At 35.5% G+C, this 13,619-nt stretch overlaps 1 protein-coding gene across 3 annotated transcripts in view; it reads right to left on the bottom strand.

The window, feature by feature from the left end:
• PYROXD1 (pyridine nucleotide-disulphide oxidoreductase domain 1) overlaps positions 1-13,415 on the bottom strand; it is a 24,983-nt gene extending 11,568 nt beyond the window's left edge. The window contains exons 1-6 of one of the 3 annotated variants that reach the window (XM_025047338.1): positions 13,235-13,378; positions 13,021-13,099; positions 10,830-10,910; positions 5,508-5,627; positions 2,663-2,791; positions 709-782 (exon numbers count right to left, since the gene is read on the bottom strand). In XM_025047338.1, the coding sequence (XP_024903106.1) occupies positions 709-782; positions 2,663-2,791; positions 5,508-5,627; positions 10,830-10,910; positions 13,021-13,068 (452 nt within the window). In that variant the 5' untranslated portion in view covers positions 13,069-13,099; positions 13,235-13,378. Of the gene's footprint in view, positions 1-708; positions 783-2,662; positions 2,792-5,507; positions 5,628-7,917; positions 8,023-10,829; positions 10,911-13,020; positions 13,100-13,234 lie in introns of those variants that run through there. The other 2 variants (XM_006912671.3, XM_015590006.2) reach the window with 2 other exon arrangements.
• Positions 13,416-13,619: the final 204 nt, after the last annotated feature.

The following is a 13,619-nucleotide window of genomic DNA, read 5'->3' as shown; positions in this document are numbered from 1 at the left end:
AAGACTACTCTGTGGCTTGGAATGGATGAAATTGAACAAAGACAGGGCTTTGGCAGATTCCTTATTGATACAAATTTATCCTTTTTGAAGTCAGACCCAACTTTCTGGCCTGAAAAATATCTGGAATATTTCTCCATGTCAGCCATCTACTGGAAGATAAATCACAAAGAAAGTGAACCAATGCTCTTGTAGACAACAGCAGGATATTTTCAATGGTTTTTGAACTTGAAATATCTTAAGATGATAATATTTCATTAATTAATGTGTTTGCATTTTCTAAACTTTCAAAAACCAAGAGCTGGGAGTACCACATAACCTGAAACATGAATCACAAACCTTTGGGTTTCATGATCCAGAAAAGTTAACACAGATAAGTGAACCAGGATGAGTACAAGCAATAAAAAATGGTGGGGATTATGACTAGTAATATAGTACATGCTTATAAAACACATATGGGTCAAATCTAGCCACTCACCAGTGTATGACCCTTTGAGACCTAAAGCATTCCCTAAATTCATGTTTTATAAGGACATTTCTATAACTCTGAATTCTATGGAAGCTAAAAAAATAAAGTGGATTTTTCTTCTTGAGTATATGAAAAACAATTATATTTATCTTTGTTTTTCAGGCTAACAAGATCTTTTCTAGTCTGCCAATAATCACACGAATCACAGAGGAGTTCTTAAATATTTAAAAATATATACTTACACTAATTCAAGTGCGATACCACCATTCCCTATGATCATTATTCTCTTAGCTTTAGTAAGCTGCTTCTGAAATTCCTATATTAAAAAGAAAACGACAGTGTTTTATATAGTGGGCAATATCAGAAGCAAGAGGCTTCACTGACAATTTCACTTTCCCACTCTGCCAGGATGCACCCTCCCAATTATTACAAATGTTCCCCTCAATGTTCCACCTCAAAATGCCTCTATAGGAATGCCTCTCCTGATTTTGTCTTTTATGTCATTACATTTAGAGTAGTAGTTCTGAATTTCATCAAGAGGCACTGTCTTTAGTTTACAACATTCCCAACTATTTGACCAAATCAATTTACTAACATGACATTGATCTGTATCTTAGATAACGGGATTCTTCCTTTTCTTTAAGTCCCTCACACAGTTGATACTCCCTACAGTCACTCGGCACTTAAAACTTGCAGGAATTCTTGAGAAGGATAGCAGCATGGTGGTTAGGAGCACAGAGTCCCTGGTTCTAGCAGTTTACTAACTTGGGCAAGTTGCTTAACCTCCCGTGGCTCACATTCTTCACCCATAAATAAAAAGCGACTATATCTTAAGGGTTCTGTAAGCATTAAGTAAGCCGTTAGGAGTAGCAGGCACTTAATAATGTCTAACATTTATTTTTTAAAATGTTACATTATTACAATTATAAGACCTCCACATTCCCATGCTCCCCACTCCCCCCACCAGAGATCACAACGAGCTTTCAAAAGTACAGAATAGTCCAATTGCTTCAGGATTTCTGAATAGCTAAATTCTTCCTCCTATGTCAAGTTACCATTTCTATTAAATTGACCTCAAAATGTATGATAATATTCAATAAATAACCACTGTGATTAGCTTACTTAAAATTCTACAAAAAAAAAAACCAATTTTAATTTGTTCTTCATTGAGGGCAGTAGATAATCTAAGCAAGATCTGTAAAGAGCACTGGACATGGAGAGATAAGTGGCATGAGTTTAAACTACTGATAAACTTAATAACTACCATAGTATGGGTCAATTACTTAATCTTTCCATCTCAGTTTCCTATTTGTAGAGCGGGAATAATGGCTATCACACAGGATTATAATGAGGATTCAATGAGTTCATGTACGTAGAGGGCATTGCTGGAACATAGTTATGAACGCAGTCTTTGATAATACGAACCTAAAATATTTACAAGAAGATAATCGAGTCTGGTTTTCTCTAAATTCCTAATTATTTAAGAACAGGCTGAAAGTAAACTATCAATTTCCAAGATGATAAAACATTATGTAATTGTAAATGTATCACCGCATGGGACAGAACAACGAGCTTCAGGTAAGTAAGACAAGAGTACTGTGATTCGAAACCAGGAAGAGCTTCTTGGTAATAAGGACCAACAAACTCCGAAATAAATTACCAAAAGTTGGATAAGGTTCCACTGATAGAGTTTCACCTTACTGGGATAGTACCACTGTTCTTGCGCAGAACGATAAACCCAGTGACTTCTTCAGTTTTAGGACTGTGTCATGGTTCTGTACCACAAAGATCTGACTACTAATTTCTTTGCTGAGGAGTAAGTTCAGTAAGTTTTAATATGTTTCGCCTTTTGGGAAAAAAGATCATTACATAATTAGGTTGCAAATCACATATTCCCAGTCAGAATAGATTAATGAATATGTGCATACTGCAAATTGTAATCTTCAGCATAACCGTTACATCTAAAAGTTGCATAACAAGGAACAGAAAACATTGTCATGAATAAAAAATTATCAACTAAAAACAAACTGAAACTGGCCGTAATGACATTATAACTACTTTCTGGTTTATGTGTCATCAAGGAAAAAAAACCTCTCTTCTACAGTTTAGGAGTTAACAAGAGTGGAATACTGTGATTTAAATGTAGAAAAGCCTAAGAATCTTCATATATCCCATGATCCAACCTCAAAATGTTACCTGAGCACTGTCTGTATCACGGATTCCTAAAACATAAGGATTTCCTTTACATATCAACTTTGGTTTAGCTCCAGCACACAGACAGAGTTTCTTATACACGTGCTGACTGCCATCTTCCGTTAAAATGCACTGTAAAAACATAGGGCAGTGAAGGGAAGAAAAAACATTTATATACGGGTACAATTCATTTTAAAAAGACAAAAGCAAAAAATATATTAAGGTTGCCTCTTGGTGGCACTCAATATTGCACTCAATACAGCGATTGCAAAGCTACCAAACATGAGAATGCATTCTTCAATCCAGTGATTCTTAATCATTTTAGAGCTATAAACCATTTTGAAAATGATGAAAACTAGTCTTTTTTCTTGGGAAAAAAGGCGTAGTCACATGAAATTTTGCATAAAACTTAGGGAATCTCATGATATTGGGAATGTTGACCTAAGATTAAAAATTAAAAATTTAGAACTTTTGAAATTGAGCATTCTGATGAACATTTTTGATCTCAATGGAAGTTACTTGAAGATCTAGTGAATCTAACTAACATATCTTAATATCTGTTATGGGTACAGGGGAGTAGTGTGGTAGAAGTTACAATGTCTTCTTATCTAAAAAGATTAGAAGTGCTAAAAAACTTTTTATATTCTTAAATACTAATAGCAATCACTTTACCAGCAAACTATATATTCTTTGGGGATTATATTTTCACATAAGTGACAAATATGTTAACCTTAAATTCTAGCATGCACAGGCTTTAAAGTTACTTATATTTTTAATAATATAAATGAATTTAAAAATATACATTAGAGATCCATTGTTTTTGTTCATTAATACTGAATGAAACTACACATAAGTGATAGCATTTAGAAAGCAGATACACATGCTATGAGAGATGCTGGACTTTGTTGGATGGTGTAGGGATGGCATAGGAGTTAACGTCTGTGCCTTGTGTTTGGAATTATAAAACTTGGCAAATCATGACACAGCACTTACTACTCATTGAGACATCTGTTACCATGTTAACTCTTCAGCTGCATAACAAATACCTAAAACCAATAATCAAACATAGTATAACCCATATAGAAATTCCATACAAGTATTCTTTCAGATAATCTGATTAGAATTTTATCTGACAAACAGAAGTTAGTTATAGCCACTGACCAAATTTAAGAAAGAATTTGCATTTAGCTACTGTAAAAATAAAAACTCTTGACTGGCTACTGTTGAATTTTTGGAAGCAGATACGAAGATAAAACACATTATCTATAATGCGATAAACAATATAAAGGATGGATAAGAGGATACAGACCTGTGTCTCATGTAGGACACTTTTCAAATGGTAATGGACGGCACTCTGATTCAAATGTCTTGATATATAAAATCCCTCACAATTCATTAGTATACTTTCAAGCTTACCTCAATTTGCAAATTGATTGAAGAGGATGTTATACTGAAGAAGTACTACTACTGTAAGTATTAGGAACTTACTCTGGTTTGGGGAATCAGGTTTTTAATTTTTTTCTTATAAAATTCAGTTCTTTCTCTTAAATTTTTTTCTGTCAAATTATTTGTCTTTCAAATGTGGTATACAGTGTTTTATCCCTAAGGGAGAATTCACAAGTTAAAGCTGCTTTAGAGAAACAACTACAGACTCTATTTCCCATCTCTCTTAAAGCTCATGTGAGGATATTGTTAATCATCTGATAACATCCTTTTCTGAGACTGCCTTATTCCTGAGACTGTCTTAGTTTGGGCATTATATCATTTTGGAATATTGCAACCACTTTCTAATCTGGTTGCTGGCCTCCAGCCACTCACTCAACCCCAGTTCCTCCTTGACACTGCTGTCAGATATTCCTAAAAGAATATCTATTTCATCATCACTGCTTCCACTTAAAATCTCTTTATTATTTCTCCATTGTTTATAAAATAAAAACTCAATTTCTTAGCATGACATAAAAAGCTTTTCACAATCTCATTTACTTATTTCTCTGGCTTTGTCTGCCAATCTCCTTTACTTATCCCCGCCCCAATCCCCTTGACAACCTTACTGTACCATGTGGCCCGTTTCCTTTCTTTGGGTCTTTGAACATGTATTCTCCTCTTCCTGAAATGCCCCCCTCCATCTAGAGAACTCTTAATTGACCCATCTTTTAAAACAGAACTCAAGTACTACTCGATCTGTGACATCTTCCTAAATATCTAATATCAGAACTTTGACACTATCTCAATGACTCCTTCTCATGTGTCCATATAATTATATGTATGCATGTCTATATTCCCTATGGCAGCGGCCTCCAACCTTTTTGGCACCAGGGACTGGTGCTCCTATGAGAGTCTAATGATCTGAGGTGGAGCTGAGGCAGTGATGCTAGCACTGGAGAGTGGCTGCAAATACAGATGAAGCTTCACTTGCTTGCTTGCTTGCTTGCTTGCTTGCTTGCTTGCCGCTCACCTCTTGCTGTGCGGCCCGGTTCCTAACAGGTACCGAGGTCAGGGAATCCCTGCCGTATGACAGTGAACACTCTCAAGAGCAGGCTCTTTATATTATTGCTGTTGTGTCCTACCTAGCACATAATGCAGTGCGCAGAAAACACTAGATGCTATATAAATGTTGACAATAATTTGAAAGATAAAACCTAAAAAAAATGCCAAGCTAAACTAATTATATAAATCTCAATAAACTCACAAAAATGTGTAAATTTTTCTAATAATAATGGAAATTAACATCACTAAAATTTACTTGCTAGGGATTTTGGTGGTGTTACAGGCGGGGCCAAAGGAAGACAGGCAAAACCTCACCAAGATGTAAGAAAGGAAAACGTCATTAAGAAAAAAATTCTCTTACATGTTCTTCACTCTTCAGTTGCTTTACTCCAGACTCTATAACCTTAATGTTGGGAAAGCGGTTTTCTAACATGGTACTTGGTTGTTCTTCAACATCAAATTTTTCCAATACTTTAGAAACCTGTATTAATCAAAGAGGTAAAAAGATAAAAACTTTTTCTTTCGAGAATTTTAAATAAAAATATTTTCATTTCTTTTTATACACTACTTATTTCATGTTCATAAAATAAGAAAGTTGGCCAGCTGCACTATAGACAGTGGAAAGAGGGCTAGACTCTGCATTTTAAGATGAACTCAAACACTAGTCCTAAGATGAACTCAAACACTAGACTCTTGGGCAAGTCAGGTAGGTCACTGAGCCTTAGTTTACTGGCCTGTAAAATGAGGGCAACACTCAATCAAACAGCTTATCTATCTCCTTACCCTTGTAGCTTTCTTCTTCCACTTGCTAGGTAACCTTATTACGATTGAGCCTTTGGACTTTTTCCTCTTCTCCAAAATCATCAGTATCCTCTTGGATTTCCCTCCTATCCTGCTAAGAGTCCACTAGGAATCATTTCATCTTTTGCCCAAACCCTTTATTTCCTTGTTCTCTTATCCTCAACCATTAATTACCCTGAAAATTTCCAACCATAGATCAAACTACCTGTTTTCTCCAGTCTGCTATGGAAGAACCACATACCTTGCATATTGGTATCCAGCATCAGTTGTTCTTTAAACACTGCATAGACATCCAACTATATGACCATAGCAATTCTCAAACCTTCGTCCTCAAGATCCCTTTACACTCTTACAAATGACTGAGGATCCCCAATGGACTTTTGTTTGCTTGAGTTATACCTAGCAATATTTGCTGCATTAGAAATTAAAGCTAAGAAAAAGTTTAAATATTTCTTAATTCACTTAAATAATAAATCCGGTATATGTTAAACAGATATGCTGTTAATGAAAAATAACTACTTTTTCCATAACAAAACAATGGCACTATTTTACATTTTTAAGTATCTCTTTAATGTCTGGCTTAAAAGAAGATAACTGCAAACTGCTCCTACAGTCTTCATTTGCATTGAAACTATTGTAATATGTTGTTTTGGCCTCTTACAAATATGCAGCCCTTTCAGGTAGCTGTATATTCTTTCTTAATGCATCGTTAAGACTCAACAAGTTATGGTTTCTTAAAGATTAGATGCAATGTAGAATTTGAAACCATATCAAAGAATTCTTCATACTCTATTCCTGTGAAATCCATTGGTTTATCCTGCATTTTGAATGGATCCTGAAACATCACACACTGCTCATATGGACAATGGTGGTTCAGTTACAGAGATCTTCCAAATACTGACACATTTCATAGCTATGCAATATAAAAAATAACATTCATTATTATCACCAACAATCTAATCAGTAAAGTCTTTAAGTACTGTATGACTCAGAGTGAAGAATGTGTTTTCCAAAATCTCCAATTTTTGCTTGCAAGCTATAATTTTGTCATATTGGCAACAAATACTGTCAGTTGTTTTCCTTGAAGTGACAGGTTCATTTCATTTTCCAAATATGAATGACCATAATTTGTCAGTTGTTCTTTCAAGTAAAATTGATGTCCCAAGATAAAAAGTACATCTTGCAACTCAGCAACTCCCCAATGGCTTTTCCTTGAGACAATACTGCACTCTTGTATGCAGAAGTGCTTGATGCATGCATCCTAGTTCATCATACAGAATAGTAACAAGATGTGCACTTGAGAGTAAAGATTTAATAAAATTAACATTTTTTACTGGCTTTTATTTTTTAACAGCTTGTGTGGCAGTGAAGAATGCGATGACCACTAGTATTTTTGCCACTATTGCTTTCCTACCATCGGTGCAAATGTCAATATAAGAGCAAATAAGAAGAGCAAATAAGAACTTGGTAACATATTCTAATCCTTCAGTGACTTTTTTCAAACTTCCACCACTCTAATGTTCCCCAAACACATTTCATCCTCTTTATTCTCAACAAATCACCTTATTTCTAGGCTTAAAGCAGCTACTAAGAACTATTACTACTTTCCCATTATCTAATTTCTCTGCTATCATCCACCTTCCTTGACCCACTTTCAACTTCTTGAAGTGAATCCATTAATAGCTGCTCCATTTCCCATCCTTCATCTTCGGCCTTCCCCACTAGTTTCTTAATCTCAAGAGGTAAACATGCTAAGTATATTCCACATGAAAAAATAAAACTCAATGTTAGACCTCATGTCCTCTTTTTTGCTACCACCCTGTCTTTTCTCCCTTCACAGTCAAATTTCATGAGAACAATGTTTACAGTTATTTTAGAGTTACCTCCCATTAATTTCTCAAAACAGTGTAAAGTATCTCAAAGTCACCACTCATTTTTTAGAAATTGCTACTTTTGACTCATTATCTTACCTGACTTCTACAGGATCTGACATGACTGATCACTCCTCTTAATTGAAACTTGGGCCTTTCTTGGCCTCAGGGATTCCGCTGTCAGTTTTCCCTTTAGATCTAAGACTAAGAAGAAGAATGGCCACTTTAAATTTCTCCTTTCTCTCTAATCTCCCCTTAAATGTCAGTGTTCCATAGGACATCACCACTGTGTTCTCACTCTATGCACCTTCCTGGGAAACTGCAACCCATGCCTGTGGCTTCAGCTGACACTGAGGGAATGATGAATAAAAAATTGTTATCTCTACCTTGGTCTTATCACCTGCTCAAAGTGCTCCAGAAGTTTGGCATCATTTAAATTTAAATAAAATGCAATTCCATATTGTGGTATGCAAGCCTGTCATGACTTGGCCCCTGCCTATTGGTTTAACCTCACATCACACTCCAGCAGTGCTGAACTGGTACCTGTTAGAGCACATTACATAGGCATACATACACTTTCACGCACCTTGGCGCATGCCTACATCCACTTGACCGCTGCAAACATGGTAAAACCTACTTATTCTTTAAGTTTCAGTTTCAATGCAACCTCCTAAGTAAAGCCTTCCTTGATTCTCAAAGGCAGGCTTCAGCATTCATTAACAGTGTTATTATATGAAAATATACATATGTTGGAATATGACCTCAATTTTTTTGCCTGTCGGGATAATTATACTGTATAACTACTCCTTGATTATCTGTTGCCCCGATATATAGTAACCATTCTGAGAAAGTGCTATTCATTAATCATGAGGACTCAAGAGCCAAAGTGCCTATATTCAAAACCTGACTATATACACCTTGAAAATGTACCTAACCTCACTGTGACTTTTTAAGCTCATCTGTAAAATGAGGTTAATGTAAAAACCTACTTCATAAGGTTAAGAATACATTAATATATTTAAAACATTTAGAAAAACGGTATATACTAAGTGTTCCATAAATAATGTGAATTATTATTAACAGTAATTTATTCTCCTTTAAAAATTATACAAGTCAGGAATACATGCTGTTTTTAACACTAAAAAAATAAACAAGTCATAATATAGTATAAAATGTTAAAATCCCTCTTTACTGCTTTCCAGCTCTCACATTTCCCCCTACCTCTGAGATAACCACCAGTGTCTTTTTGGTTATGTTCTATACTTTTAATTTCTGTATCCTGGGTGCCTAGCACATTGATTGATATATAATACAGATGCTCAATGAATGATTCAATTTCTGACTTCTAAACACCAAGAATAACTGACATTTGCATATTTATTATTTCAATGTACTTTTACATGTTAGTACAGTAAGTCCTTACTTAACATCATCAATAGGTTGTGTGACTTTAAGTGAAACAATGTATAACAAAACCAATTTTACCACAGGCTGATTGATAAAATCAAGAGTTAAATTCCTATGGCATCTCATCAACATTTTAACAAAATGACAGAATGATGTTACTCAAGGACCTGCTGTACATTTTAAGCCCACAACCTTGTTAAGTAAGCAAGGAGTATATCACCCTAATATTACATGTAAAGCAACTCAGGTACAGAGATTTGCCAAGTAAATAAAAGGCCTAGAACCCAAGTTATTTTCTTCTATTGTATAAAAGTTAAAAAATTGGCAAAAACTGAACTCAAGTCTTATAACTCTGGGATCATTACATCAAATTAAGTCTTCTGGAAAGACATTTATAAGACCTAGCTATTCACTTTTCTCTTATGGATGAATGCTTAAGCTTATAATTGAATATGCTATTTTCTTTTAGAGAAATTGTTCTCTGGGTCTTCAAATCCCATAACTCTTTTTCTGTACTTAGGTACTAAGACATTTTATGTATCTATAGGCAGGTTATAAAGGAGCAACATGGGCAACTAACTTCCCCTTGGTCTTAGGAGTTTATGTAAACCTTAGGAGTTTACATATGAGAATGAGGTGGGTTAACAGTATATTGATCTCTTCCCTGGGAGATAATATGTAAAATAATTTTTATAAAATATACTTTAAGATTAGAAAGGTGTGTCTGTAGGAGATGGCTAGGGGGAAGGTGGTTTTTCTTCCTTGGCATTAAATCTATTAACCTTTATATGAATAATAAGTCTTAGACAAAAATGCCAAAAAAAAAAGTTATACTCTATTAGAATATTATAAAGGAAAACTCGTATTAAATCAAAGACTATGATAGTAGTCTTCATTGAAGTATGGGAAGAAAAGATTTGTTTTTCACTTTTTTTATTCATTTATTTTTTGCATAGGCATTATAATACTCTTAAGTGTAGCCACTGAAACACATGTAATTTATAAATATATAAATGCACGCATATGAGAATATGAGACCAAAACTTTTGAACAGTTGAGGTACAGGATCAAAAATGTTTAGAGACCACTCTTCCACGATACTGACCTCAATGATCTTAGACTCCTATTACAGTGTTATAACATGTGTAATATAAATTCATGGAACCACGGTGTTCTGAGATGCTTATTACACATCCGAAACACTATCTACAAGTGTAAACTTGGCTCAGAAGCACTTCTGATTTGTAAATACAAATAACACACACAATTTACCATGAAGATATACACAGATATTTGCATTCATATTTAGATTTCATAGCATCTTTCCCCCCAAAAGAATCTTATTTTAAGTTTTCTGAAAAGTAATTCATAATGGGAAGAAAAGACAGGAGGGAAAAAACAGTAGACTAGAAATTCAATTCAGTATTATACTGGGTGCTTTGGTATTCAATTGGAAGAATTCTAAACTTTGAACTATGATTTTAAAATGAATATTAAAAGAACATTTGTCATTTTAAACAAAATACTATAGTTAACACTAACTGCTATGGAAGTAATTGCAATTTTTAAAATTAATACTAAGAAAGTGATACAAAGGTTCTTACCTGCTTGAAGTTTGTAACTGCTTTAATAACAGGAGCAGCTGTTATCAAGAGAATATCTTCTGATGGAAACTGAATCGCCAACTTATTTTTAAAAAAGTAGGAAAAAATATGATAAATCACTTTAGGTATTAGTATATTTAGCATTGGGTGTGAGATAGGGATAATGCAATTTTAATAATGTTATTAACCTAGGAAACTAAAAACTCACTGTTCCTCATCTAAAGGTCTCTATTATCCTGATCCTGGGTCTTGTTCATCATGTTTATAGGATGATGAGCAGTAGTATATTTGCACTAAATGCTAACAAAGATTTGAATAAGAGAAGTGACATAAAGAGGTATTTCTAATTTACTTAAACAATTTTATATGCCAATTTAAGTTATCATGCGGAGGATAAGAAGAAATGATCTTCCTATATAACAGTTAAACCAACTTCTATTTATTGTAAAATATTTTCATTTGCCTTTCAGCAGGATAAAATTACAGAAAATAATAAAGATTTAGAATCTTAGCCTGACTTTTCTCAAGTGCTTTGGCACTCTTATCCTGCCTCTTCCAAATGTCCAGCCAGTATATCTTCTGAGAAGACCAAGCCATTTTAATATTGACCTTACAAAATTTAGTGGTTTGACTTGCTCATTTCACCATTTTCCTCTAACTACAAACTTCTTTCTCACTTTAAACTTCATAAAAGCATTTTCCTAACTCATGTTTCTGTTCCTGAATTCTACCAATCTATAGTTTTATCGCTAGAACTAGAGATATTAAAATTGAGCATGAAGGGTTAAAGAAGTACAAATTAGTAGTTGATAGATGGTCATGGGGATGGGGAGCACGGCACAGGGAATGCAGTTAGCATTAATACAACGGCTAGGTGGAGAGCTAGAGAAGAGAAAGAGCAATTAGAGCGATCTTTTATAAACTACATAAATGTCTAATCAATGAACTGTATACCTGAAACTAATAATTAAAAAAAAACAAAACAGCATATTCGATTCACCTACACATTCTCAAAACCCCATATTTTTTAATATCGCCTTAAACATTCTACAATATTTGCCAATATTATCACTCTCCTCATCTTTCTTTCCTTTATATATTCTGTAATTTTTTCCCTTTCTGTTTCCATTGCTAGACTAGGCCTTGGAAACTTCTTTAAACTACTGAAGTCACCTTTAAATTGGCCTTCCAGTCTCATATTAACCAGCTGCTCCTGCCCCACATATTATAACTAATCATCTTGCTAGAATTTCCATTTGATCACAGTACTCCATTGCTCAAAATCATCTATTGTAAATTCTTGTTAAATTCTTAGCATCCCTTATGGTCTGGTTTCTGCCAACCTTCCTGGCTTCATCTTTAGTCATCACCAATACATACTTTGCTTCTCCCAGAGGATGCCACGCTTTTTCACCTGAGATTCTACTGTTGCCTCTCTTTGGAATGTCTATCTTTTCACATCTACCTGGTGAACTTTTACTCATTCTTCTACACTGAGACAAAAAGGTATCTCCTTTAAAAAAAGATACCTCTTCCCTCACTCCCTACCAACTCCATAGGCACCCCTAAGATAGCAAACACACTAATGAAATGATTTGATTACATGTCTTTTCCACTAAGCTACTATTAGTCCCTACAAAGGAGGTATCATGCTGTTTTATATTTGACTATTCAGCCCTTAGCACAGCAGAATAGTTAGTGCCAGGGTCATAGGGGTTTACTTGGTAAATAAATGGAAAATACCCATCCAAAGATTAAAAGTAAAAAACAAACAAAATAATTAAACTGTAAATTTCTTGCACTATTTATTACCGGTGATTGCTTACGTTTCCTTAATATCAAAATAATTTAGTCCTTTTTGAAATATATGTATATATAGTCATTATAATCAGAAAAGCATTCCCTAGCTGCATTTAATCCCTTGCTGGTTGTTTTACAAAAGATTACTAGAGATAACATCAATCCCGTCTTGGGAGTTCAAAGTATAGGAAACTTACGTAAGGGGCATGATGCACTAAGGACTTGACACCTATCTGGAAGCTGAATTCAATCATCTAATTTAAAAGGGGGCTGAATTTCCTGACCAAGTATTTACTAGTTACAAGCCCTCTTGTCTGCTCTGACATTACTAGGACCAGAGCCTGCCTGGTTCAGTGAGCTTTGGGTTCTCTCCCAACAACTTGTTCGTTACCCGTCCTCCATGCGCCTGAGGTTCAAGTTTGCGAGGTACTAAGGACATCAGCTCAGGGCCACCACGCAGTCTCTAATATCTGGGAGCAGGAAGGAGAGCGGGGTTAGAAAGCTTCTAAAGGGACCAGGAAGGACTAAGGAGTGGGTAGGAGGGAGCCTTGAGCACCACCTCCTGCGGGGTCGACGAAGCGGAGCCGCCTGCGTGCCAGCCCTACCTGCTCCGCGCAGGTTACACCCGCGATGCCACCGCCGACCACCACGAACTTCTCTGCCCTCGAGGGAGGGCGTGCTGCCTCCATGTTCTCAGTCTTCTAATGGTTTACTGACTACAGTGGGGTGGCTGTGGGAGCTTGCATTCCGGGAGAGGAGATCGAGCGGGGCGGTCACTTCCGGAGCCGGAGCCTGCGAATCCGACCTACGGGTGCCCAGGAGCTCACACTTAGTCGCCTGGCGTATCGGTCTTGGGCTGCGTTTCGGGAAGCACAGAACCTTGTTGATTCCAGGGCTTTCCGTTGCTATTATTACGTCTGAATGTAGTTTTTCCATGTAGATTTGAAACAGAGAAGACGAAAAATAATAATAATAATAAAGAAGATAGGT

The sequence above is a fragment of the Pteropus alecto genome, unplaced genomic scaffold, assembly GCF_000325575.1.
Source record: "Pteropus alecto unplaced genomic scaffold, ASM32557v1 scaffold103, whole genome shotgun sequence".
Lineage (NCBI taxonomy): Eukaryota > Metazoa > Chordata > Mammalia > Chiroptera > Pteropodidae > Pteropus > Pteropus alecto.
Note: the sequence above shows the minus strand (reverse complement) of the source record. Positions and strands in the feature narration are given on the sequence as shown.